At 47.0% G+C, this 25,687-nt stretch overlaps 12 protein-coding genes across 12 annotated transcripts; 5 read left to right on the top strand and 7 right to left on the bottom strand.

Annotated features, from left to right (window-relative positions):
* The first annotated feature begins 1,832 nt into the window (after window positions 1-1,832).
* Window positions 1,833-3,255, top strand: BGW36DRAFT_103081 (uncharacterized protein). The gene has a single exon (XM_046209177.1). It carries the CDS (start codon window positions 2,074-2,076, stop codon window positions 2,824-2,826), a length of 753 nt encoding a protein of 250 aa, XP_046075079.1. The 5' UTR covers window positions 1,833-2,073; the 3' UTR covers window positions 2,827-3,255.
* Window positions 3,256-4,395: 1,140 nt separating this feature from the next.
* Window positions 4,396-5,583, top strand: BGW36DRAFT_394529 (uncharacterized protein; the record flags this gene model as incomplete). Its single annotated transcript, XM_046217923.1, has 5 exons — window positions 4,396-4,420; window positions 4,672-4,860; window positions 4,886-5,064; window positions 5,135-5,328; window positions 5,382-5,583. 5 exons carry the CDS (start codon window positions 4,396-4,398, stop codon window positions 5,581-5,583), a joined length of 789 nt encoding a protein of 262 aa, XP_046075078.1.
* Window positions 5,584-6,196: 613 nt separating this feature from the next.
* Window positions 6,197-8,530, top strand: BGW36DRAFT_424004 (kinesin family protein; the record flags this gene model as incomplete). Its single annotated transcript, XM_046219909.1, has 3 exons — window positions 6,197-6,458; window positions 6,510-6,919; window positions 6,968-8,530. 3 exons carry the CDS (start codon window positions 6,197-6,199, stop codon window positions 8,528-8,530), a joined length of 2,235 nt encoding a protein of 744 aa, XP_046075077.1.
* Window positions 8,531-8,696: 166 nt separating this feature from the next.
* On the bottom strand, window positions 8,697-10,140 carry BGW36DRAFT_103045 (putative Ran-interacting protein Mog1). The gene is made up of 2 exons (XM_046209176.1): window positions 9,609-10,140; window positions 8,697-9,539 (listed from the first exon to the last, which is right to left on the bottom strand). Exons 1-2 carry the CDS (start codon window positions 9,686-9,688, stop codon window positions 8,864-8,866), a joined length of 756 nt encoding a protein of 251 aa, XP_046075076.1. The 5' UTR covers window positions 9,689-10,140; the 3' UTR covers window positions 8,697-8,863.
* Window positions 10,141-10,246: 106 nt separating this feature from the next.
* Window positions 10,247-12,115, bottom strand: BGW36DRAFT_371341 (putative NADH-ubiquinone oxidoreductase 39 kDa subunit). The gene is made up of 8 exons (XM_046215368.1): window positions 11,782-12,115; window positions 11,714-11,727; window positions 11,597-11,659; window positions 11,454-11,548; window positions 11,314-11,405; window positions 10,964-11,264; window positions 10,576-10,911; window positions 10,247-10,528 (listed from the first exon to the last, which is right to left on the bottom strand). The coding sequence occupies exons 1-8, from the start codon at window positions 11,937-11,939 to the stop codon at window positions 10,430-10,432; spliced, it is 1,158 nt and encodes a 385-aa protein (XP_046075075.1). The 5' UTR covers window positions 11,940-12,115; the 3' UTR covers window positions 10,247-10,429.
* A 214-nt stretch (window positions 12,116-12,329) lies between these two features.
* On the bottom strand, window positions 12,330-13,190 carry BGW36DRAFT_424001 (uncharacterized protein; the record flags this gene model as incomplete). The annotated part of the gene is made up of 1 exon (XM_046219908.1): window positions 12,330-13,190. One exon carries the CDS (start codon window positions 13,188-13,190, stop codon window positions 12,330-12,332), a length of 861 nt encoding a protein of 286 aa, XP_046075074.1.
* A 296-nt stretch (window positions 13,191-13,486) lies between these two features.
* BGW36DRAFT_424000 (SAM-dependent methyltransferase) lies at window positions 13,487-14,304 on the bottom strand (the record flags this gene model as incomplete). Its single annotated transcript, XM_046219907.1, has 3 exons — window positions 13,487-13,990; window positions 14,042-14,213; window positions 14,267-14,304. 3 exons carry the CDS (start codon window positions 14,302-14,304, stop codon window positions 13,487-13,489), a joined length of 714 nt encoding a protein of 237 aa, XP_046075073.1.
* A 667-nt stretch (window positions 14,305-14,971) lies between these two features.
* On the top strand, window positions 14,972-16,494 carry BGW36DRAFT_414635 (putative proteasome regulatory particle subunit). Its single transcript, XM_046219297.1, has 3 exons — window positions 14,972-15,376; window positions 15,433-15,668; window positions 15,728-16,494. The coding sequence occupies exons 1-3, from the start codon at window positions 15,109-15,111 to the stop codon at window positions 16,367-16,369; spliced, it is 1,146 nt and encodes a 381-aa protein (XP_046075072.1). The 5' UTR covers window positions 14,972-15,108; the 3' UTR covers window positions 16,370-16,494.
* A 1-nt stretch (window position 16,495) lies between these two features.
* Window positions 16,496-20,370, bottom strand: BGW36DRAFT_335877 (Gaa1-like protein). Its single transcript, XM_046212951.1, has 9 exons — window positions 19,800-20,370; window positions 19,612-19,749; window positions 19,475-19,556; window positions 19,237-19,424; window positions 18,947-19,157; window positions 18,855-18,862; window positions 18,296-18,587; window positions 17,128-18,235; window positions 16,496-17,080 (listed from the first exon to the last, which is right to left on the bottom strand). Exons 1-9 carry the CDS (start codon window positions 19,990-19,992, stop codon window positions 16,580-16,582), a joined length of 2,721 nt encoding a protein of 906 aa, XP_046075071.1. The 5' UTR covers window positions 19,993-20,370; the 3' UTR covers window positions 16,496-16,579.
* BGW36DRAFT_371333 (dienelactone hydrolase family protein) lies at window positions 20,356-21,604 on the bottom strand. The gene is made up of 4 exons (XM_046215367.1): window positions 21,223-21,604; window positions 20,835-21,163; window positions 20,670-20,787; window positions 20,356-20,614 (listed from the first exon to the last, which is right to left on the bottom strand). Exons 1-4 carry the CDS (start codon window positions 21,302-21,304, stop codon window positions 20,412-20,414), a joined length of 732 nt encoding a protein of 243 aa, XP_046075070.1. The 5' UTR covers window positions 21,305-21,604; the 3' UTR covers window positions 20,356-20,411.
* Window positions 21,605-21,759: 155 nt separating this feature from the next.
* BGW36DRAFT_371332 (uncharacterized protein) lies at window positions 21,760-23,531 on the bottom strand. The gene is made up of 4 exons (XM_046215366.1): window positions 22,651-23,531; window positions 22,473-22,601; window positions 22,305-22,420; window positions 21,760-22,242 (listed from the first exon to the last, which is right to left on the bottom strand). Exons 1-4 carry the CDS (start codon window positions 23,062-23,064, stop codon window positions 21,873-21,875), a joined length of 1,029 nt encoding a protein of 342 aa, XP_046075069.1. The 5' UTR covers window positions 23,065-23,531; the 3' UTR covers window positions 21,760-21,872.
* Window positions 23,532-24,061: 530 nt separating this feature from the next.
* Window positions 24,062-25,041, top strand: BGW36DRAFT_445288 (oxidoreductase; the record flags this gene model as incomplete). Its single annotated transcript, XM_046221667.1, has 2 exons — window positions 24,062-24,761; window positions 24,821-25,041. 2 exons carry the CDS (start codon window positions 24,062-24,064, stop codon window positions 25,039-25,041), a joined length of 921 nt encoding a protein of 306 aa, XP_046075068.1.
* Window positions 25,042-25,687: the final 646 nt, after the last annotated feature.

The following is a 25,687-nucleotide window of genomic DNA, read 5'->3' as shown; positions in this document are numbered from 1 at the left end:
TCTTAGCGCAAAAGTGTTTAAAAATCAGCCAAACCCTTATGTTGCCTTATGTTGCCTTATGTTGTGTTTTATTATAGAATGCTGTGTATAGTTTAATAAGGGGGGGGGGTGTTAATACAAAGCCGCAGTCGGCTCGGCTCACCTCAATGATTTTATGCAAGTGGAGATGAAATGGGATCAACACCTAGAGTCAGCGTAGCAGTTGTTGCTCTACCCAAGGAAACGGTATAGAATCAGAACGGCGACTATGAACTACTATATTTGGAAATTTGTATTAATCTCTCTAAAAGTCACAGCCACCTTATTGCTGCCCTTCTGTCGCCGCTAGACAGAGCCTGGCTTTCAAATAGCATTCCCGGCGCCAGAATTTGCAATAGCATGCAGAATAAGGTTGGTAATGATAGGTATAGACATGAAGCTTAGCGTCCACACGAGCCTGGAGGGGCATCCTGTGTTAACGGGGTATAAAGTCTGACGATTGAGAGGGGATGATGTAGCTGGCAACCTGTTGGTCGCTTTGAACCCATGTGTTGGTTTGTGGCACGATGAGTCTCCTGACGAATGCAATGGCACTCTCTTCCGTCGCTTCATCTATTCTTGCGCGCACAGTTTGTAAGTAGTATTGGAATAAACTTCTTCGTATTATGGGATTGACAGTTTGTAAACTGACATTTTTGCTGTGTTGGAAACTGTCGTCTGAAAATTTCTTTGTATGTCCCTTTAGTTTCGTCCCTATCTGCAGCAAAGCCGATGATGGGGAATATAATATTGTACAAAACGGCGTCTACCGGCCGGTGACCGAATTACCTAGGCGGGTCTAGAGTAGACCCACCGCTGCATAAGTGCACCAGCCAAAGACCAACAACTATATCAGTGGGTGAACTTCTTGATTGCTCAGCGGGTTGGGATCCAGTCCTAGGCTCTGCCACCTATTAGTTACTTGTTGGTTTTGATATCGTTGCGAGGGTTAGAAGAGCTAGAAGCGGGGGCAGTCGGACGCTCGGGTTCGGGAAGGTGTAGATAACTGCATTCGTATACTACTCCATCCCATCTTATAGAAACTTGACGCCTAGGATGACGTCGAAGCTGGCGGTTAATTTCGTTACAACCTGTCAGGCATCAGCTGATGGTCCCAAGTGTTTACAAACTGTAACTTCGGAAATTCCGAATGGAACGGAGGGTGGTGTATAGCCACTCTCCGAATAGAACATCAAGACACCGTCTGACATTTCACCGCTTCACGGTACAACAGGATACAACCGTCCATGGTTGGGCTGTCGGTTTATCCACCAGCCAGCTAACAATATGTCACGGCAATCAGAAGGGGATGGCGACTGTCGGGTGTCGACAAGCAACGTGGGAACGGGCCTGCGGTAGCCCTAACGACCCTCCGTTTCCGGCTTTGCCGCGCATTTACCGCATATTTTACCGCAACGGACAGGTGGAGCCCGAAAGTATACGATTAACGAGATGGAGCAAGCCAATGGTTTCTGGGGGCGGGTCTATCAACCTCTTTAATCATCCTGGTCTTATACAGACACGCTGACTCGCTCATTTGTTCCTAGCGTCGAACCATGCAATTTCAGCTAGGAGCCCACCGTGAATGACTTCTCGCCTCTAGTGTTTGCTCTACGCGCCCATACAAACTTGCCAACACTAAATGCTAGCCCCCAACACAACGTCTGTGCCACAATTCTACATGTCGAGTCTAGCGCCCAAGCTAAAATTCAAGGGTCCAGACACACGCAGTCGAATGCAAGGCGCATTCCATGATTTCCCATGGCTTTTACCTTATTCGACCTTATTAGCTGTGGTGTTTCATACTGTGTGTGCACGTGTAGATCCGTGCCAGGTCATGTTCCTAATTTTTGGGACAAATACTAGACCGTTATATATGTCTCCACGGTCTTGGCGAGGATGTTTATGGCCTTGATATGGTATTAATAACCAAGTGCCGGTCCCGGCTATCCTTGATCCCTCTATCTACTACTGCCGTCTTCTGCACCTTACACTCTTGTCTTACCCTCGTATGCTGTTGAAAGACCCTTGCTCCTCCTCTATCTTTGCCCGGGAATGACTATGAACGTTACACAAGGACAACTTTCTGCCTCAGCAGAAGGGCTTGCAAGTGAAAACTGGGATCTAGGTAGCCTTTTCATACCTGGAATGGTAGATTTAGATCGTGGTCTAAATAATCATATGCCATTCAACCCTTCTCCTCCACCTCATACAGACGTACAACAATCGTTGACCTCATGTGCTCCGCCTGACGCGCTTTTCTGGCCTTCATTGTCGCCAGAGCTCCAGCAACTGAGCTTCAGAAACTATCAATACCCTGCTTCACTCTCTCCATTCTATTCTACTCAAACCCCTACCTCTACCTCCAATATACAGCCGAGAAACACAGATTCCCAACGAAAGCACAAGCAACAACATGAAGCAAAACACCGAAAAAAGAAATCAGACCCGCTTGACATTAGATGTTGGAATCACAACTGCGACGGGCGAAGATTTTCGTCACTGGGTAACTACCGCCGCCATCTTCGAGAAAAGGAGGGCAATGCGAAGATGTTTCGATGTCAAGACTGTGGCCGTCTCTTTACGCGATCTACGGCTCGTAATTTCCACCGCCAGTCAGGAACATGTCGCGCTACGACACAGGCGCTGGGGATACCATCGATGATGAGCTCGTCGGTTCATTCGCATTCGCATTCCCAGTCGCAGTCCCCGACTGTCTCGAGTGTGTCTTCGATTCCATGGTCTGACGTGAGTCTACCTTCGGATGATAACCTCGACCTGAATGCCTACACTGAGGAGCCGCTTTAGATATCTCCCTCATGGACAAACAAAAGTACTCCTACGGACTGAAGACTTAATAGTTTGGTTATAATATCATGATTTTGGGTTATAGTTACTGCCACATGTATGGGGTTGGTGTTGAGGCTGGAGGGTTTTGTCATGTCTTATATGTATATAGTACTGTACTGTCTTTTTTTATCCTATAGACGTTTCTCGTACATGTACACTCAATGCAGAGGTACAATTTGTCAGCAATACATCTGTTTATACCTCTATAGAACAGGGATGTGGCTACAGGGCTGTTGTCTTTGCAATCGTATACTTCTTTCTATGCCCCATTTTCTCCAACCTCGTAACCCAGATGCTACCTGCAAGATACGACGTTTGACGCCACAAACCTGGATGTAACAGTCTAGATAGAGTAACTATCAAACCACAGCTGCACGACATTATTCGTAAGTTAGAAATCAACAAGACCAGACTGTACTCTATATGACCAAAGTAGGCAACTAGCCCGCCGCATGTGGTTAGCGCGTGGTGCGGGTTCCGTCCGCACTGTGTTATTAATCAATCCTAACACCGAGCCGACGTCACTCCTAGTCTCTCCTCTACCGCGCTCAGCTCGTCTTCCCCCACTGTGTGCTGCAGTAACTATTGGGCAATGGGCAGTGCCACAAGTGATGGCCCAACAGGGATATTACTCCCACTTCTTGAGCCAGCGTTTGCTCTGCAAGGTGGAACCATCAGCCCGCGCGTCATTTCTATCTTGGCTATCCGGCTATGCCTCTTCCAGCTAACTTTTGCGACGGACCGTTGATGTCCAGAGAGGATAATACAGGGTTGGTCGCCGCAATCATGTTCATTATATTGTCCGAGATCTTGTCTTACACCACCTGCTGTAGGGCTGGGGTTGTGTGGGTCTCAAATGAGAGAGCAGAGAGCAGCATTGCATCTACTACTAAAGATAGATGCCCCATCACGTGGTAATTTGTGCCCATTATTGGCCGGCACGTAGCCGAACACTGATTCTTTCATTATTTGGATCTACATGACTATGTGTGATGTACAGTAAGGCGTGGTTCAGCTGGATGTAACTAATTACTAATAGGCCGGGTTTCACTTCATATACATAGGGCGTGAGTACAATAGACACGATGTAACTGCAAAAAACACCCATTTCAAAATTGTATGAATAAGTAGAGAATCACTGCAGCAAACCAACCAAAAATATCACACAGCCACATTTCCTGCAAGAAACCATACTAACATCGACACGGCCATTAACTTTTGAGACTTATCGAGTATAGACTGAAGCTGGAATAGGCACTTATAGCACATATGATTAGTAATATATCAGTATTGAGGATGTCTGATAGCAGGGACTCGGACAGAGACGCTCTCGCCAGTGAGTGCAGGAAATACAACTGAGAAATATGAAGTCGCATGCATATCTCGATGAAGTCGTCAGTCTAGGGGTGTTATTCGGCTTGTAATTGAAGTAGTATAAAAATAATTACACACACTGTAGTATTATGGTAGTGATCTAAATATCGTAAACAAAATACGGACTGAATATTCGGACGGGGGTGAGTAGAAATGTTTTATAGGTTATTAATTCATGGTTAGCCAACCTGTGATTCTAAATTAAATAGCTATTTTCAACACCGTATGCAATAATTGTCGGAATTCTAATAAAATACACTAATACACTCCCTGTAGAGTATGTCAGTCTTCCTTCGCCGTTCCCCCGAAGAGTATTAATCTTATTGTCTAAGCTTTCTTTCATTTACTGCACCTTTCACCTTCAACAGACCAAAACTATCTATATATATACACCAATTCAATTATACGCCATGGCACTATGATCGATAGTGACGCAGTTCTGGCCGCCTGCACCGACCTTTACCGAGAAAGATGTCAACTCCCAGGCCGGTCTGGTGTTCATCGTCACGGGTGGTAACCAGGGTGTTGGACTCGAGCTCATCAAGATGCTCTACCCATCTGGTGCAATGATCTACATGGCGAGCCGTTCCAGATCCCGCGCCGAAGAAGCTATCACGAGTGTGACCGCGGCCGACCCCTCCAGCACCGCGTCTCAAGTTCCTTCATCTTGACGTCGATGACTTGAATATCGTCCGCAGCGCCGCTAAAACGTTTTCGGAGCAGGAGTCACGCCTTGAAATCCTATGGAACAATGCCAGTGTTGGTGCTGTGCCGGTAGGCTCGAAGACTAAGCAGGGCATTGAGGCACACATGGGAATCAATGTTATCGGGCCGCTTCTCTTGACTCAGCTTCTCCTCCCAAACTGCAGGCAGCGGCAGCGATTCCCCCAAGAATTCAGTTCGCATTGTTTGGTCCAGCTCCTGGTTGATGGAAGCGAGATCTCCTAAAGGCGGCTACAAGCTGAAGGGCATAGAGAAAGGGGGTACCAATGACGCACATGTCAACTACGCAACTTCCAAGGCAGTCAACTGGATTTTGGCCGACGAGACGGCAAAGCGCGCTATGGCAAGGATGGCATCCTCAGCGTAGTACAGAACCTGGGAAAATTGGATACGTACATCTATGACATCCAGCCCAGATTGATGATGTTCTTCGTCCGAAATCTCATCCTTCACCCGCCTAAGCTGAGAGGGTATACCGAACTATATGCCGGCTTGAGCCCAGAGATTACGGAGAAGATACCAGGTGCGTCCATCATTCCGTGGGAGAGAATCCAGACACGGAATCCGAGGAAGGATATTCACCAGGCAATTGAGAATGGAAAGGGTAGAGAGTTGTGAGATTGGTGCGAGAAACAGATTAAGGAACATGAGTAGAAGACTTCTTTTAACAAGCGTCTTCATTCCTACTAACGGTATTTTGTTTCTTTCTAATGTTTTCGTGTTTTTTTTTTTTCAAAGCTTAGTAATTTGCAAAGAAAAAACCGATGTTATCTAGGTAATTATAAATAACTAGATTTACTAATATATTAGCTATAAACTAGGGTTAGATATTAATTATTAGTTGACACCACAAATCCATTTTATGACCGGGCCCTCATATTTACCACTTATATATGCTAATTCTATAGATTAAAATATAACTCCATATGGTGGCAATAATATAAAAATAGTTAACTAATGGTTAATGGTTGACCCTCCGCCTTTTTGTTGCTGTGGCAACCGCGCATGCCCGCCAGCCGAGAAGTCAGCTATCAACATATCGACTCCAGCTAGCACTTCCTCCTCCACCAACCTGAACGCTTTTCGTATTTCCCTGTGCGGCTTTCTTTGGTCCTGAATTGCGGTTTTGGCGGTGTTCTCTTCTCAATGAGCCTGTTTTTAAGCGAATAAGAATTTCTTATTTTTGCTTTCTTTCTCTTTTTTTCCTTTTCATTCCTTCTTTTGTTGAACCATGAGTGTCCGCGTTGTTGCTCGCATCCGACCCCTTTGGAAGTCCGAACGCGAGTTGGATGTCATTGTTCGTCCAGGCTCAGCCGTGACCGAAACAGGCAAGACGAAAAAAGGCTCTCCAGATAGCAAAGCTGCTGCATTGAAAGACCAGGACACTCTGGTTAGGATCCCGAACCCGAAGAATGAGGGCGAGCAATATACCTTTCAGTTTAATGCTGTCTATGGAGGCGAATCAACGCAACAAGAACTTTTTGACGCAGAGGGTTAGTGTAGAGAATACTTATGCTTTGGCTTTCGCACTGACTTTGATACAGTCGCTCCAACAGTTAAGCATTTGTTCAATGGATTCGATGTCACGATATTCGCGTACGGAGTTACTGGCACGGGGAAAACACATACCATGAGAGGCGGTAAAAGTCTTCAGGAGCGTGGTGTTATTCCTCGTCTCTTAAGCGCCATATATCGTCGCAGCCGGAAAATCGAAAAGGACTCTAGTGGAGCCAGTAAGGCTGAGGTCTTGATGAGCTATTATGAGATATACAATGACAAAGTTTACGACCTTTTCGAGCCTCTTGAGAAGAGGACACATGCTGGGTTACCGCTTAGAGACAATGGAGGCAAAACCGTTGTTGTTGGCTTGACCGAAAGACCATGTGCGAATTTGAAAGATTTCGAAAGTCTTTACGACCAGGCCAATGCGAATAGATCAACCTCTGCGACGAAGGTAACAACTTCCTCGTCACATAAAAGGACCCTCTGCTAACTCTGGTAGTTGAACGCTCACTCGTCACGTTCGCATGCTATTCTCTGCGTGAAATTGGTCACCACAAATGGGGATAAAACCAGAGTTACCATGGCATCAGCCATTGATTTGGCCGGGTCAGAAGATAACCGACGAACAGAGAATGGTAAGGAACGAATGGTGGAGTCTGCAAGCATCAACAAGAGTCTCTTCGTGCTCGCTCAATGTGTAGAAGCTATCAGCAAAAAACAGTCCCGTATTCCTTATAGGGAGGCAAAGATGACGCGTATATTGTCACTAGGACAAAACAATGGTCTGACGCTCATGATTTTAAATCTTGCCTCGGTGCGATCTTACCATCTAGATACGATTAGCTCACTCAACTTCGCCAACCGAACGAAGAAAATTGAAATCCGGGAGATCGAGAATGAGCCCATGTTTAAGGGCCCTGCAAGACCGGCAGCACGAACGTCAGTCACAGGTGGCACTCAACGACAACCTCTGCGACCCCTAGCTTCTTCCGTTAATGTAAATGTGACCGTGAATAAAGACCAGGCTGCATCCGATGAGAAGAAACCGACCAAGGCGTTCTACGTATATTCTGATAAACAGTCATCGAAACCACATGCAATATCACTGAAATCTGAGAAGCCTAGACGGTCATCTCCTCTTAAGCGAAATTCCGATGTGTCCAGCCGCCTTCCATCCAAAGTTCTAAGAGACTCAGAGAGACTGATGACAAAAGAAACACACACCGTTCAAGCTGAGAGAATCGAGGAAATGGTTGAAAGGAAGGTGGAACAGATCCTCGCCGCCAGAGCAATTGACGAATCATCCAGACATCAGGCGCAGATGGAACAGATTAACGAGGCGGTCCAGCGCCGTCTAGAAGTTCTCGAGCGAAAGATTGAAGGAACTGAGGATGCTCGGGCTGAAGGTTTATCCTACCTCCTCATGGCGAAGCAGCATCACGGAAGGGGAGAATATTCGTCCGCCTTGAGGATGTATAAACTTGCATTGCCATTCTTCCCGCGCAACGAAAAGCTCGCCTCCAAGATATCTGCTCTCGAAGAGAAACTGTGCCCGAAGCCTCCATCTCCTGCCAAAGTTCAAATGGCAGGCCGTGGAAGCATCCTTTCAATCAAAAAGCCAACGAAGATAGCTCGAACTCAGAACGTGATGGATACCAGTGATGATGAATACCAAAACGCTGAGCACGATGATTCAGATGATGACTATGATGACTCCCATACAGGCCTCAAGCGGAAACGGGTAATTGCCACATCGAAAACAGTCGCATCGAATCTTGATGACAGGATATATGCGGACGAAAACAGGTCTGGTGAGGAGATCCAATCTCCACGCACAGCTCATCTACTATCTGTCATCAATTCCAGAGACGTGGGTCAAATCAAGTTACTAAAGGGCGTTGGTGCTAAGAAAGCCGAAGCGATTGTCGACTGCCTGTGTGAGATGGACAGCGGCGACAAGGAAGCTGCACGGGTGCGAGTAAGAAATCTCAGTGAATTAGGGAGGCTAAAAGGCGTTGGGTTGAAGACGGTACAAAACATGAGGTGTGGAGTTTTTGCTTGAATCTGTAAGCATTTCTGGAGTTTTTCTGTCTTTTGTCTTGCATTTTTTCTCCTGCATATTCTTTTCCTCTTCTCCTTGCTGCTTTTGATTTACAGACTTGTTTGCATATTTAGCATTGGCGTTGGGATACATTCGTAGCCATACTTTTTTTTTATCTTTCCTCATTTTGATAGGCACTCGCACGTCGAGATCGCCTCTTTAGACGCTGAGGGTATTCCTTTCGGAACGAACCAGCTATCTATTTTACATCAATTGATACATATTTCTGATCCATTCTGCTCGTACATAAATATAAACTCAAACATTTCCTGCGTCTCAGGTAAATACCATATCTTAACCAAATAAATCCCAATTCTTAACCTCTAACACCTCCACAAACTTCTCCAGAAGCCCACTAGCAATCGCCTCCTCCCTCGCCAAAGCTCTCGGATCTCCCTGCAAATCAAACTCATCATGCGGCACATTCACAAAGACTAGAATATCTGTCTCCTTCTCCGGTAGGCGCACAAGCAGGAAATGGCTTGAATAGCTCGACCTCCACGGCCCAGTTGTACTCGAGCTCGCCGTATCCCGACCTCCGGAAACATCACCATCTATCGAGGTAAACGAGGTTTGCTGCTGCGCGCTATCTTCCCGACCCAAAGCATTAATTCCTGCTGTAGCGCTACGCTGTTTCTTAGGGGTCGTATACTTCACAATCCCTGTGAACGCAGATAGGTTGTTGACGGCCGTGAAATGTTTAAGTTGGACTGGATGGGGCGGGTTGATGATGTCCATGGTGTCGCCCTCGTCACATAGGTCTCGGAGATGATACAAAGCAGCAGCAACGCCTTCTGCCTCGGCGCCGACGTGCGCAGCGGCACCAGCTTGAGATAGAGATTCTGGAGCTGAGGAGAGTGTGCGTAAGGCTTGTTGTTTAGGCACGTATTCATTGATTTCTATGATAAGGTTTGAAAGGGTCGTGGGGGAGAGGAATATCTCCTGATGATTGGGGACTTGGCGAATGTCACTGTTGTGTGTTAATATACATTTATACCAATTGATAGACTGATGATTCCATCGGTTGGTTCATACTAACCTAGCATCCAGCCAGCCCTGGGGAATCGTGCCTGTGATGGCTCCTCCAAAGAGAGGTTTTTCTTCGAATTGGGCAGTCATTTTGATTAACTTGGGATATGTTTTTCGATTGGGCGAAGAATGATGTATAATTTCAGATCTTTTATTTTCAACCGATTCGTTATGTTGCAAGAATGTTGAAATTGATGACGCGATATAAAGCTGGCCAGTTGACCTGCAACTTTATGACTGAACACCAGACAAAACCCGCCCTTTTATATGCGTCCCTCAGTGCACGTAAATCCTTTCAAACGTGCAGGCATCACTTTGTATCAATGCATATGTAACAAAATAGGCGGTACTCGGAACTCACTGCCCCGCGATGAATGCCTATTTTTTTTTACCCACCTTTAATGGATTGATATAGCTTTTTTTGGCGGGCCACTGGTTACTGGCAGCTCTGGATTGACGGTTTCGAATTTTAGAGTCTATAATTTTAGTTATAGTGAAATTATGACGAGAGGCGTTCTATTCTTGTACGGACCACTGACTGCGTCGAAATGGCAAATGACGTCGAGGAGAGTTGCCGCCTGCGATGTGCTGATTGGTTGATGCACTTGCCGTCACCAAACTACACTCTACACTTCATATTGTGATGAATTTTGTGACATCTCAAGTCGACTACATCACATATATTCTATTAGATACTGGAATGCGACTAACCTACTAGATACCGTGGTGTTCTACAAGCACGACGTTAAGTAAAAACATGTGTTCGACAAAAGAAACCAGTCTAGTCAGGAAACTGTTTTATTTACACATATCAAGGTACAAGGCAGTCAATTATTGGTCGTCCAAGACGTGGAGGTACTTCTTCTCCTCCCGTTGCTCACGCTCGGTCGCCGGCGGTAGATCGTAGTACTGGGAGCTTCGGTACCCCATCTGTGACAGTTAAATATAGGAACATCTTGTTAATTTAGGTAACTTACGAGATAATGGAAAGTCAGATTGCTGAGTTCAGCAGGCTCGACACCGAGATCCTTGAATGTCTTCGCGGTAGGATCGATCTTCTGATCGATGAACTCACGCTCGATCTGGTCGGCGGACAAGGTAGGCCACCAAAGGTACTTGTTCAAGTAGAAAGCAAGAGGCTTAAGGGCGGCCTTGGGAATGTTGATGTGGCGGCGATGCTTGACAATCTCTCGGTCGACAAGTTCGGCAATTTCAGCGGTCGAGTACTGCTTAGGGCCGTACAATTCGAACGTTTGGCCGGCGGTATTGTCATCGTAGAGCATGCGCTCCAGACCAGTACCGACATCAATAGCCTATTGAACAGATAAGTAAAGGGGCTTGAAGAGAGGTGAAGGGATGGCTTACATGAACTGGCCAGTAGCGCTCTTGCATATGATTTGAGGTGAGGAGGTTAGTCACGCCAGCGAGTTTGTGAAGCAGGTTGTCTTCGAAGCCAAACAGCGGGGCCGGGCGAACAATAGTGGTCTCGGGGAAGATTTCACGCACGACACGCTCACCCCATCCCTTGGTACGGAAGAATTCAGAAGGAGAGTCCTCGGATGCATTGTACGAAGAAACGTGAATGAATCGGTCGACATCGTATTTGGCAACAGCATCCGCAATGCGCTGGGCTCCGTCGACGTGGACGTCCTCGTAGGTGAAGTTCCTATACATATTAGACTTGTAAAATAGTCATGTTGCTTCGATAGCCATACTTGGTAGGGTAATCACGTCCAACGAGATTGTAGACGACATCCGAATGACGAACGCTTTCTTCGATCGATTGTGTGTTGCGCAGGTCGTATTCCTTATATCATCAGCCCATGCTCATATTTCAAAACTCGCACGCATTTACCATGAAAACAACTCGGCCGAGATCACCAGTGACTTTGAGGTGACGCTTGGTCATTTCTTCACGGTAGGGAACGACAACAGTGCATCCAGCACGAGCTACGTGACGTTAGCCAATACACATAATCACCACGCTTGTTAGCCTACCAAGTCGGTTGACGATATAGCGACCGAGGAAACCAGTAGCTCCAAAAACGGTAGCGGTATGACCTGAATTAACAGTGAGTTGAGGCCGAATTCACACAAAGTTCATATCGAACGTACCTCCTAGGGATGATCTAAGCCAATTGATGTCAGCAGCCGCGCAACCATTGATCGTGCAATTCTCTTACCGTCCTCCTTGAATCTTCAGAATAGGCTTTCCGGTCCTAGTAACGTGGACATCCTGGATATTTCGTCGCTGCACTTGGAACTGCAGTCGCGAACTGGTAGGGGCGGGGACCAGGCCTTTCCGGCCCAGAGCGCCATTGAACGCGCGGCACTTCTGCATCGTCGATCAGCGGCTCGAGATGACTGCCGAGAGGAAGAGAATGCTCAATTGGCGAGAAACCGGCCCTCCACGATGCGATCTGGGGGGATGGTGGGAGGCAGTCGCCGTGAATTGGAGGTTGGACGTTCCGACATGACCTGCGCTTGCCGACTTGACTTCGCACGGTCTGGGCAGCCGCTAGTCTGTATCTGGCGTAGTGCGAGCCTCACCTCACATCACATTCATATCTGGCACCATTATCAACAATATTATTATTAAATATCAAGTATGATTGGTATGATTGATTTTGAATTGAATGTGTTAGCAAAGATATCATGATATCCTACAGCTTCTACCCTACCAGAGAAAATAGCTTCCTCTAAATTGGTCTTCCATGAGTTTGAATGACAATCATCCATCGAGCTCATCCTTGAATATCTGGCTCTGGTCATCGCCGTTCTTCGCTTTGTCCTTGCAGCCATTTTCTTTTGTATTCTTGTCCGGATTTGTCAATGGTTCCATATCATAATGGCCCTCGGGCGCAGATTGACGAAGGCCACTGCTTACATGGAATCGGAAAGGCTCTTTATGCCGAACGAATTGAACAATTGCTATGTGGAGGTTCTTGTCGTCGTCGATATAGATATGCTCATTTGTTCCAGGCTCGTAGTAACTGATCCTCCCGATGTCCACGTTTTCGTAGGAGGGGCGAATGCTTAGCGCAGACTTCATACTGTCCAACGTAATCCTTTCGATCGGAATCGGCTCGTCGCTAAAGGGCTGCAGGCAACTGTCTAGGTGCAGAACCTTGATTCTGAGAATAGTTAGAATCCGTTCGTCATGTTTGACTACGAATTTTATATCTCGCGGAAGACTCCATTTCGTTGACTTTCCACCAGACCCTTGCTTAACTTTTGCATCGGATCGCTTCTTTGCCAGCCGTTCGCTTGAGTCGTTGTCCATATCATCGTCTCGAGTCCGTTTCGCCTGACAAATTTCTTTTTCGATTTTCTTCCTTTCTTGCAGATGAAGTATGCAGCCAGTAAAGAACTCGCATTTAGTTTTCCAGTCGAGCTTGAGCTTCTGCACTGAGGGCGGATGACGATCTTTTCTGCGAGCCATTCGCTCAACATGATACAGCATAAAGTCCACGTTGGTGCCCTCCTCGTTTTCAAGATACTGTTTCAGGTCCTTCCATGCTTCGTCAATCTCCTTACTGGTTGCTTTTTCATCCCGTAGAAGGTGGACGACCTCTTTCGGAATTCTCGCCATCACTAGATCATTTCGAGAAGTGCTATGCAGTAAGATTGCAACTATAGAGAAGGGGGACGGAGTTTAGTGGTGATGAAAAGGTTCTAAGAGGGGTAAAGAAGGCGACACAGTTCTCAAAGGATGGTCAGTGACTAGTCAAGGTACGCCGTCCAGTGAGGAAGGAATAGGTCAGTAGAGATATGCCAAACGACTACAAACAGGAGTGCCCCACACACTCTTCTCTCACTTATTCTGCATTATCACTGCTTGTATTATTTGTTTGCTATTGTTGGAGAATTAGAGATATTATGACACTTCTAAAGCTTCTGGCCCCTAGCAAAGAAGATGGTTTTCTTTAGACTGTGACCTTTCCTCGTGAATTGAAATGGCTTGTCTACAACTTCAACCTTCACATTCATGCTAACCCCAGCTTTCGAAAACATGTCCTCCACCTCCTTGACGTTAAATCCATGTCTATGCACCGTTGCCGCTGTCTCTGGGCTGAAATGTTTGTGTTCATGCTCGGCATTAGGTTCGTCGATTAGATCGATAATCCAAAACACACCTCCCGTGCGCAGCTTTTCGACCAACCGCTTTATCGCTAGCGAGGGATCGGAGAAGTGATGGAGCGCCATGCTGATGAAGACCATGTCGAAATTCTGGTATTCGGGGTCTTGCAAATCATCATCAAGAATATTTCCAATCGTGGCTGACATCTTCTCAGGAGATATTCCAAACTCTCGAGCTTTCTTGTTATATTCATCTACCATTCCATCTGAGACATCAAGACCGATTGCCTTTGTCACGAAGGGCTCGAGGGTCTAAATCGATCAATCAGTCTGACAGTTCCCTCCCACTGATACAAGACCTACCCGTGATACGTGCCCTGGTCCACAGGCGTATTCCAAAACCTTGAGCTCTTTTCCTTGCCCCTCTGGAGTGTCAGTCCAATTTGAACTAATCCAGAGGCGGCGACGTTGTGTTTCTTCGCATAGCATTCGAATTCCTTCTTGAAAATCTGTTTCATAGGTATTGGCTTCCTTGCTGCGAATGGTCAGCGTTGGGGCATCATACAATAACCCTTTCAGCCTGCTTACTTGAAGACTTCGATATTGGCCTTGACTAAATCTGCCATGTTATCCGATCTTTTGAGAAAAGTAAAGACGAATGGGACTGCAATGAATGCTAGATAGACTAGGATGTGCATGTCCTTGGTGACGACTGATGCAGATGATGGTTGTGTCCAAGGGCTGGGGATTTGATCCTATTTATAATGCATTCCTCGATTCTCGGAAACATTCACAAAGGTCTACGAGGTACTCTGGAGCCTACTAGAGTTTTATTCGTTGTCGGCGAGGCCGGAGACATTCGCTGAAAGTCTCCGTGACTCCAGGCTTTATTCGTAGGGGTCCAAAGCTAAGAAGCTCTGGTCTCACATGACTTCATCTATTCAATTCATTAAGTTATTCAAAGTAGATTTGAACTTGATTTGTTCTTTTTTACAAGTAAGGCTGAGCACTTCTGATGGCTGAATCGATGAAGAATATACTTCATCGCAAGTATTTTGCATGTTGGAAGAGGTAACCAGTCATCGCAATCAGCGTGAGACCAGAAGGCGGCCGTGGAAATAGCTTAATCTAATGGATTGCGTCTTAATCACAGAATGTCCGCGAATATATTTGTGTATAGAGATGAGTTCGTAGTGTGGAAGGGGAATATCGATAAGGCGGCTACGGCGAGGCAGAGGGACCTGTCGAGCTTGACGACTGGCTGCCTCGCCGCATTGGAGAACACAGCTTCATCATCACTCTCAACAAACACGCCTCGCCCACCCACTTCTTCCTGATAGTCCAGGCCACCTATAAACCTTGACGTCTGAATTTTACTTTCATCTCGATAGTATTTCTTTCTGTCATTCACCTCTCCCCTGCCGTCCACCATGGAGGCCGACAAGATCTCCGACTTCCTGGCAGACCAACGAGACCAAGCTCCCAGCGACGCCCAGGCGCTGTTCCTCAACTTCGAAGATTTCTGGGAGAGGAAGCTATGGCATCAGCTGACGGATGCCCTGGTGGAATTCTTTCGCCTGTCCGAGAGTGCCCCTCAGCGGTTACCTATCTTCAAGTCGTTCATCCTCACCTTTGCGGACCGCATTAATCAGCTTAAATTCGTGTCGTTGGGATTGATGGCCTCGACACAATGCAAGGGTGTGTACATATTTTAGGGAATGGATTGCTTGGACCATACTAATAGTCGTGTGTAGATGATCAAGAACGACTCGCTTTCCTCACATCACTCGCCAATCGAGTCGACAAGGCCGACTCACAGGACGCTTACGTATATGCTGTGGCAGATGTTGCCGGCGTGAAGCTACGACTACAAGAATTCGATGGAGCACGAAAGGACCTGGACAAGAGCCAAAAGATTCTGGATGGATTTGATTCAGTAGAAACGATTGTGCATGCGTCGTTTTATAAAGTGAATGCGGACTACTACCAGGTTTGTCCATCCTCACGCCTCTATTCCCGTCTACCTCTTACTAATATACGATTTTCTAGGCCAAGGAGGAATTCGCATCATACTACAAAAACGCCCTTCTCTACCTGGCCTGCGTGCGCCTCGAAGACCTCTCGCAGGAAGAACGAGCCACGCGGGCATACGATCTCAGCGTCGCAGCTCTCGTCTCGGATTCCATCTACAACTTCGGCGAACTCCTCTTACACCCGATCCTTGACTCCCTCACCGAGACACCGCACGCATGGCTGCGCGATCTCCTGTTTGCCTTCAACCGTGGGGACTTGACAGCGTACGACGTGTTGGCGGGTAACATCAGCAAGAACAAACTCCTCGAATCGCACCGGAAATTCCTGTACATCAAGATCTCACTGGCAGCGTTGACGGAGGCCGTCTTCCGCCGGCCGCCCCACGACCGCACTATGACATTCAGCACCATCTCGGCAGAAACAAAAGTCAAGACTGAGGAGATCGAGCATCTGATTATGAAAGCGCTCTCGCTAGGGCTGATCAAGGGGTCGATCGACCAGGTATCGCAGATTGCCCGAATCAACTGGGTGCAGCCCAAGGTGCTGGATATGAAGCAAATTGAAGGCATGAGGAATCGTTTGAAGGAATGGGATAGCGGGGTGAACCAGCTGGGACACTGGATTGAGGGTGTAGGAAGGGATGTGTGGGCTGCATAGTTTCTCTTTTCTCTCTGTATTAGCCTATAGATCAGGCATCAGAAATGCAAATGAGAAAATGTCATCTCATCATTAAGACGAATGACCTAGGTGGTATGATATAGGTTTAAGGAGATCTAATGACATCCCTTGATAGATTACTGGATGATTGCTAGTCACGTTGTAGTATCAAAGCTAATAACTTAGATAGTATAATCTTCGAGTCGACTATCAAACAAACAACGAACTCGCAATCAACAAGGCCCCAGCCAACCACGCCGGCCACCACACACACCACACAACCACAGGCGTCCACAGCCCCCAAACATTCCAGCCAAAAGCAGCCTGCGTGAGCACATCTTGCACAGGGATTTGCATGTACCAGCACGTTGATAGCAGGACGGCTGGCGGGGACAGGCAATTAATCAGTAACAGCGAGATAACAGTCAATGCCACCCGCAAGGCTTTCTTATTCATGTGAGCCGGAAGAATGTTGAGGGTAATTGGGCCCGTGAAGCTCAGTGGCGCGCAGATGAGACCGACGAAGAAGGAGAGCGAGAAGTTGAGCGTGGCGAGGACACTGAGGAATAGACCTAGAAGAAGCAATGAAAAGGATTTGATTAGGAGGAAGGTTTGCGGGGCTGGAGTTAAGAGGCTGCACAGTGCCGCACTGAGGAGGATGGGGAGGAGGATGGTGGAGAAAAGGATTAGGTAGGTTGCAGGAAGAAAATGCTAGTCAGGTTAGTGGGTATAAGTAGATAATTGCCGAAGGGACGTACCTGGGACGAGATGCTGTTGAGAATGTACAATGGCACAACACCTAGGAAATGAAGCGCTGTGACGACAGTCAACGGTACGGAGAGATTTCGCTCAGATACAGCGTTTTCCGCACGGTCTGCAGTTGTCGTGGACGAACCCTGAACGGAGGCAGTTTTCTTCTCCTTCTTCTCCTCTAAAGCCTGCGTAGCTGAAAGAACAGATATTGCCTTGCTATAGCCGGTTATCAACCACAAGGCTACAGCCATAATGGTGAAGTTCGCTGCAATAAGCATGGCACTTGGCATATACGTGCCGATACTGACAAAGCGCGATGTATGCATGAGCAAATAGAAAAAGAAACTCTGATGCAAATGCTCCAGCAAGTTGTTCAAGCTTCGGCACAAGCTTTCAATCGTACGACCCAACGCCATCTCATCTTGCCAACCATCGCCCTTTGTCTGCAGCGTGATAGCGTCGATATGATAAGGGATAAAACTGCTATGAGCACCTGCCGCAAGACCTAGCCCTTGCTTTGCCATACCGCGGAGCATCGTCTCGAGACGTTTCTCATAACTGTTGTCGTGTTCCCACATTTCTTGCAGACTCGTGCCAATGCCCATTTGCCCACCAGCTATTGCCGAGGCAGTGTTGATGAGGTCGAGGTTGGGCAATTGACCGTTAACGCCATCGTAGACTATGTGTAGAGACTCGAAGCGGTGGTCGAATGGATATTCCATCACTAAGGCGCCTTGCAAGGCACCGCTTTTCAACGGCAACGGCTGGACAGAGGCAGGGTGCATATCGTGATATGCATCAATCCAGGCCTGTGTTCCAGATTTGCTGTCTGGGGTAATCACGAAAATGATATCCTTTGACCAGAGCGACCATCGCTTGAAATACCTAGCCAGCGTCAACGCGAGCGTGACTCCATTCAGGTTCAGCTGTCCATCAATAGTTCTCCAAGCAGCCACCAAAACAATGGCTTCCGTTGCGTCTCCCCGTGGGGCGTGGATGATAGAATACACATTCTGTCCCTTATGCACGGTGCCTGCAGAAGAATACTCATAATTCTGCGTCGCGACCTTCAGTCCAGCCGCACGAAAGATCGATTGGACTTTGTCCGATACCCTTTTCCATTGTCAGCCAGCGCTTCTCAACATTAATAAGATACAAATAAGAGGAGCATACTCAGTTCCATTCTCTGCGACACCTGTCGCGGTGCCATCCCCATTGCTAAGAATGCCCTCGAGCTCCTTCTTATAACCGCGGAACACATTCTGCTCGGACCCAGCGAAGTAGGTATGCACCTGGCCTGGCAACAGAGCGTTCTCGGAGATGTATGTTTTACGCGAATATTCCTCAAGAGGTAAGATGAGCAGCGAGGCTACGCCGACGACGACGCAGAGGAAGGAGATGTACGAAGGCAGGCGAGCGAAGAGGAGGTAAGGATCATTGCGCAGTTTGCGGACGAGCCCCGAAGCTGGCATTCGTTAAGACCTGCATGTTTAAGAAAGACTCGGAGTGGCTAGACTCACTTAATAACCCCATTGGAATGAGCACCACGGCGTCGTGTTGCCATGGAATATCAATTGATGTGATGCGGGTGAATTTGTTTATGCAGACTGCGGAGAGCGGGAGAGCTGGCAGGAACCGCCAGGTACATCATACTATTGTTTTCTACTTATTACTACCCGAATATTGGAATAATAACCACCCATTAATTATATATTATACACAGAATATATACAACACAATCTGTATTACAAGTAATGTCTCATAAGCATCATTTTCTATTCTTTCTTTCTTCCAGAAGCTTTCTTCTAGGAGATCTTGTATCACGGCCCTAACCGTTGCGACGTCCCAATGTAATTACTCATGGCGACCGCAGGTTCATTATTCGACGATGTCGTGGGCAGAATGCCATATCGCCCTTGTTTCTTTTGATCAACGGAGACGTAATGCGGCAGTCGTCCTAGAAGGTTCAACTTTCCTTCGATCCATCGGACGACTTTTTCGGGGGGCACGAAGACTTTGAGGTAGCCTAGGCCGACTGTGAAAAGTTAGTAAGAATCAATACAAGAACACGGTCTTGAATCGGCAAGGCAAGTAGAAATAAAAGAGAACCATACATAGATAGCCAATGAGTATACCGCAAATATGTCCTAGGAAGCTCGTATTCGAAAGAAGCACAGCGACCACAAACGAGACAAATAAAGGCGTTGTCCATGTCGGAATCTTGATGCCACTCAGTTGCAAGTACGGATTTGCGCGGAATGTACGAATAGCTTCGGAGCCGAGAAGGAGGAATACCCAGACACTGCATTGGTCAGATTTGCCAAACTCATCGAAAAAAGGAGCTTCACTGACCTAGCGCCAACGACAGCTGTGTTGCTGTGTAAAATAAATTTCTCCACCAAAATGTACAGACCACCGGGGAAAGTCGAGAGTGCTAAGAGACCAAAACTTAGTAATATCTCCAAATCGCCAGGTCGAAATATACATACGTCCCACGAACAATGCCACTGCGGTCAAAGTTCCATGTTCCGCCTCAAATCGTTCCAGTAACGGGGTCAATGCCAACGTATTCAGAAGAGCGTGGAAGAAGCTGGAATGAATCACGGGGTAGGTGTTCAATCGGTACACTATTAACATCAGCATGTTTCCCAATGATACACGATAAGATCAACTGTACTGCTTCCGATACTCATCTCGTCCGGAATCAAGGCCCCCCAGGTCACAACACTCCATACTGACTGTAGTTCGAGCAACCAGAATGCGATGATGACGAGGAGCACGGCACGCGTGAATAGCGGCAGCCGGAGAAGGTAGGATCGAAGACGGGCCGGATTGAAAGGCAAGGCAGGGAGGGCGGTAGGCAAGGCCATGTTTCGTTTTTCCCTCCTCTGTTTTCGCTCCGTAGTGCAGTGGTATTGGATGCGTCAGTTTGGTTGATTACGAAATGTGCAGTCTCGTGACAAGGATGACTTCAGAATTTCCACGAGAAAAAAGCGCAGCCAAAAGAAAGCCCAACACAGACACTCGCTAATCAGCCAGGGACGAAAATAAAAGCACCATTTATCGACAACACAAATATAACAAATAAATTGGCATGGCCGGGGTCTAGGGGGAGCAGAGAAAAGGAAAAGAAAGGACTAAGAGGACAAACAGCACACTGGTGGCTGTTTCCGTACTAGAGCGGGCCCGGATCTGCGGGCTGGCTGCTACTTTAGTTGCGCTTACTCTCTCCGCCTGGACTCAGAATTATTTATTTATTATTTAACATTTGATTAGGCACGGCTAACTATCATAGATAGTACTGGAACCAGTTCAACGCCTGCAAAAACGCCAATTCCTTCGATCTCTTCAAATGCGCGTTACTCAGATCTGCCCGCGCCGCAAACCCATGGTGAACGCCTCCATACACGTTGATCTGATACGGCTGGCGAGTTTTGATGAGGAGATCCTCGGATGCATAGCGGGCCTCCCGGGTCCAAATTTGGTCGATTTCTACATTGATCGGCTTGTTAGCTTGACGTTCATTGCAATCGAGCAGTCGTCTTACCAGCTGCAGCAATAGACAACGGTCCCTCGATGCTGGCGAGTTCGTCGCTTTGGATGTTGGTCGGATGAGCCGTGTACCCGGCGTCAACCTGTCCCTTTTTCAAAAAGCGCACGACAAACTAATTCCGTCAACCATTATTCAATGTCCTCTCACTTACTGACTTACTCTGGCGCCGAAGCAATACCCAACCGTGCCAATTGACTTCACGCCAAGCTCCTCCCTCAAGTGTTTTATCGTCGCCTCGACATTCGGATACACCGTCTCGGGACCGTGTCTGGCTAGCCAAGTAGGTATATCGACTTTGCCAGCTTCATAATCGCCGAATTGTAAAGGTTCATTGTCGACGATATCCGGGATGACAGCCAGGTAGCCATTGCGCGCGAAGTCGTCGGCGACCAACTGGCTGTTAATCATGATGCCGTAGATGTCGCTGAGGATGATGATAGCTTTGGAGGGGGAGGGGTTGTTTTTGGGGTAAGAGAAGTACGTGGAGACTAGCATAAGTCAGTAAGCACAATGAGCATTTTGGTATACACGGTAAGTGATAGCGTACAATTGCCAATCTTCTTGACTTCGCCCGAGATCTCGCCCTCATGCTTGAAGCCGGTGAAACAGCAAGCCCCTAGACCAGTCATTTTCGCGCGACGATTCAACGAAAGATGAAATTAATTAGTTTGCTTCAATTAATAACAATAACAATGGACAATAGTCTGTGTGCTTCTGCCAGAACATTACCATTCAGCAAGGCGGGCATCGCTATTTAAATACACCAAAAGTTACAGTAGCATAGACCGCACACAATCAAGGCGTCCCCGGTCTGACCTTTACCAATTATGCATGCCATTTCTTATTGATCATTGATTAATCATCCCGAACTCACTTGAATGGATTTGACTAAGCCTTGGTAACCGCAAATGTGGAACTGAATTTATTGCGCAACTTTGGGTTTACCAGCACGAGGCGGAGATCTGCTATCTCCGCTTCATGATATGTAACATCTCCGCAGTAGCGTCTCACTAGTGCTGTCAGCTATGCGGACTATCCATATAGCTCATAACTGTAGCTATTGCTAATTTACTCTTAATCATCCGATCACTATAATCGCTGACAGCATTAAAATGATGGTAGAATCCGCTGTATTTATTACCAGCCTAATACTCTGATGCTGAAGCAATCAAGTACATCCAAGTCTCTGCATACACGCTACACTAACAAAGCCATAGAAGAAGCCAGCATAACAAGTCCACCAAACCCATCCATCCCCGAGCACCACTCCTCCCAGTTCGTCGTTTTTCTCGCCAGATCGGACGGTTTCGGGGGAAGCATCCTATGACTACAAGACAGCTGCCGCTCATCCATCCTGACCAGGTCCCCATTGACATCCAACCCAAAGACCATTTGAAAATCTGCAGGCTCCTTCTGACTTTCAGCCTTCCATAGAACCTCGTTTCCTGCTTCCCAGAGCTGTTTCTTCGCCGGCAGTGGCGCTATAATCAGGTCCGTTCGCAGCTCGCATAATGCCGCGGGCTCGAAATAGACCAACATATTCACGATTCGAAGGACCACGGCTAGTCTTTGATTGAATCAGTGGTAGTCTCATTTGAATCAGTCCGAGTAAAGGGGGTAGAGTCTAACCTCCGTCTTGATTCTTCAAATATCCAGTCTTTCCACCCTACTTCGATATCGTAGTTGGTCAGCGCAGACTGTGTGTGGCATGCAAATTCGACGGCGGAGAATTTTTGAGCTATCAACTATATATGTCGTTAGAGAGAAGTTTAAAGACGAAATTGGAATTAGGCTTACAATCACCGCTCTTATTAATAAAGAATCGAAATTATTATAGTCCGTCTCGCCTTCGTCCAACCGAACGATAATGTAAATAGAAAGGGCCTGCATAGCAGCAAGCAGTTCCCATTTACTCCACTTCAAATACTAAAACCCCATCAGCTTCATTAAGTTTCTGTATATTTGTGCAACGTACCTCTTGATACAAGCGTTCACACTCCACCCGCACATTTCTCCAGAACAACTTTCGACTCCCTTGGGCCTTGCTGCTGATCATATGCACCAGACTAATGCAATTAGTCAGTGGTTCCATCTGGTTATTCTCTGTATTGGAAGATATCAAGTTTGGGTGGATGTAAGGTGGAAGGGAGTCGTCTCGCAGCATCATCAGGGGATACGATTTCAGAGTGTGGAGTATCAGTTTGGCGATTTGCTGAGTTCCAGTCTTGATTTTTGGTCGTTGGTTGAGTGATCGAAGAGCAGAGGTTGGTTGTGGTGGTATTGATACATATAACGACGAGGTTTGATATCCTTGAATTGTTTGATTGGGAATTGAAGATGACGATTCGGGGTATTCAACAACAGTCCCATCACTTGCCTGCGCATTCATAAGGTTGGTAAAATCGATTTCTGGGTTACCCCAGTCCAGATGTTCTGCTCCGAGAGCGGCAAACTCGGTGCCAGACTCGAAAAGGGCATTATCAATGAGATCCCCATCGTTGCTTTCGTGTAGACGAGTTTCAATACCAGGCGAATTCAATGCCAATCTCGGCTGTTCAGTCAATGCATCTTCACTATGCTCAACCCCTGGTCCTATTCCTTTTGGCGTGTCGGCTGGATAACTGCATTTTGTAGCCTTGGCCACGCATCTGGAGCACTCAGGCCGTCCGTTATCGCAACGCGCCTTTCCTCTGGCGCAAGAAATGCAAGAGCGAGACCGAATCGTTTTGCCAGCTTTCCGTGACCGGCAGTAATAGCCATGTCTCTTCAGCGTGGATTCTTCTCGCAGGACTATGTCAGTGCTTGGTATTTACCACTTCGGAAATCATCTCACCCTTGTCGAACGGTTTATTGCACTGCCCGCACCGCAGAACAGATTGGGCTTCTCGTCTGTACATTTCAAATTAGACCGTAGTTAAAGCTGGAATTACAAGTAGAGGAATAAGTAACTATGGAAAGTCGACTAATTTGTCAGCGGTTGTCTAGTTTGTCGCATTGGCGGCATTTGTCAGCGCCACTGTCCCGTTTAGGAAGGCCGTAGGGCGGGACATTTTGTACTCATCGATACATTTCTTCTTATCATATCAACCCGGATATCCAGAACCAATATTTACCTTTCTAGAAGACATGGTTTGAACAGGATGGCCACATCTGGCTTCACAAATTGCACAATTCCGTCTGACTCGAGCTGTCATGTCAACAATGTGTACCATTCCTACAACGTTGAAGTGCATCGATATTGAATATAAAAGCAACCATTAATTTGAATCAAAAATCATATTTCAGGTTTTCCCTTTATTTTATTTTTTAAAATAGAATAAGAACTTATTATATTATAAAGAGAGTCAATCACTTCGATCATTTTACATCGCAATCTAAATTGAACCATGCCTCCCTTTCCATCCCCAACCTCGCGATGGCACACCAAATCCTACGAGTCTCTATCTCCCACGCGTCCTGAGCTTTCAGCCAAAGGCAAAACCGTGGTAGTAACCGGGGGCGGAACAGGCATCGGCGCAGAGACGGCTCTCTACTTCGCCCAAGCAGGTGCGTCTCACATTGCCCTGCTTGGCCGAAGAGAGCAGCCTCTCCTAGACACCAAGACCACCATTGAGCGCAAATTCCCCGGTGTCCAGGTATTCGTAGCCCCGACTGATATCACCAAGAAGCACGAAGTCGACTCCGCCATAGCCAAATTCCATACCATTCACGACAAGAAAATAGACGTCATGGTAAGCAACGCCGCGATTATAGGCCCGCAGGACCCCGTGAGCGAGGCCAGTGGGGACGCTTTCCTTCATTCCATTCAGCAGAATCTCCAGGGATCTCTGTATATCGCACAGGCTTTCCTCCGCTATGCGGCTGCAGATGCGGTTGCTATTGAAATTAATTCGTCTGCCGCACATGTGAATTTCGGGCCTGGGTTCGCAGCGTATAGTATCGCCAAACTGGCGGTGTTTCGGCTTTGGGATTCCCTGGCTTTTGCGAATCCGGGAATCAGCGTCTTTCACGTCCAGCCTGGGATAGTGGATACTGCGATGAATAAGGAGGCAGGGGGTGTTGCAGCTATAGGATTTGAGGATCACGGTAGGTCGAAGTTCCAGCACTGTAATGCAGAGAGTGCGTTTGAGTGCTGATTTGCCCAGTTTCTCTCCCAGCAAGCTTCAATGTATGGCTAGCAAGCCCTGAAGCGCGGTTTTTAAAGGGGAAGTATTTGTGGGCAAACTGGGATGTAGATGAGCTCAAGGCCCGCGCTGAAGAGATTGAAACGAGTGCACAGCTTACTATTGGACTCGCTGGATGGCCTTTTCAGGAGGATATTAACTGGAAGGCCACCTGGAAGGAAAAGACGAGTGAAAGTACTTAGTGTTGTTCAAACGACAAGAGTGAAGATTGGGCATATACAAGATATTGGATATTCAAATTTGAATATGTGACTGTCTCGCAGTCTCGTACAATATCGCAGAAAATATGGCAATACAGAAGCTCCTCTTCAAATTTTGCAATTGACGCCACTCCTGAGTATCATCATCATATGGGCGTATTCTATATTTGGCTGTCGATGCCACGAGCTACATACGTATGTATACAGAAACTAGGGAGATGATAGTAAAATAGATATATGATAATGCTTCAATAATAAAGTCATAGTATTATAATTGACAAGAGACAAAATGATTTCAAAGGTATATTCTGCTAACCAAACTTGTACGGAATCACCGGATGTGCAACATGGCTTCCTTCTAGAAAAATAGCATACTCTCCCTGATTGCAACCAGTTCCTCCACGTGAATCTGACACTCTGGACCGTACTCATTGAAATCTCGGCCTGGCACAACTACTCGAAATGCTTCCCCCTTGCGGAGAAGGGTAGAACTACGCTGAATTCCAATGTACATCACCTTCTCGCCAGGTTTCAAAGCTAGGCATCTTTCTCGAGATAGGTATATCCAACTTCATCTCCAAAAGTGGCTGGTGCCGACTTTCTCTTCAATACTTCTAACTAACTATCA

Source organism: Talaromyces proteolyticus, assembly GCF_021365285.1.
Source record: "Talaromyces proteolyticus strain PMI_201 chromosome Unknown BGW36scaffold_3, whole genome shotgun sequence".
In the NCBI taxonomy this organism is placed as follows: Eukaryota; Fungi; Ascomycota; class Eurotiomycetes; order Eurotiales; family Trichocomaceae; genus Talaromyces; species Talaromyces proteolyticus.
The sequence above is the reverse complement of the archived record's forward strand: the minus strand, read 5'-3'. Positions and strand labels throughout refer to the sequence as shown.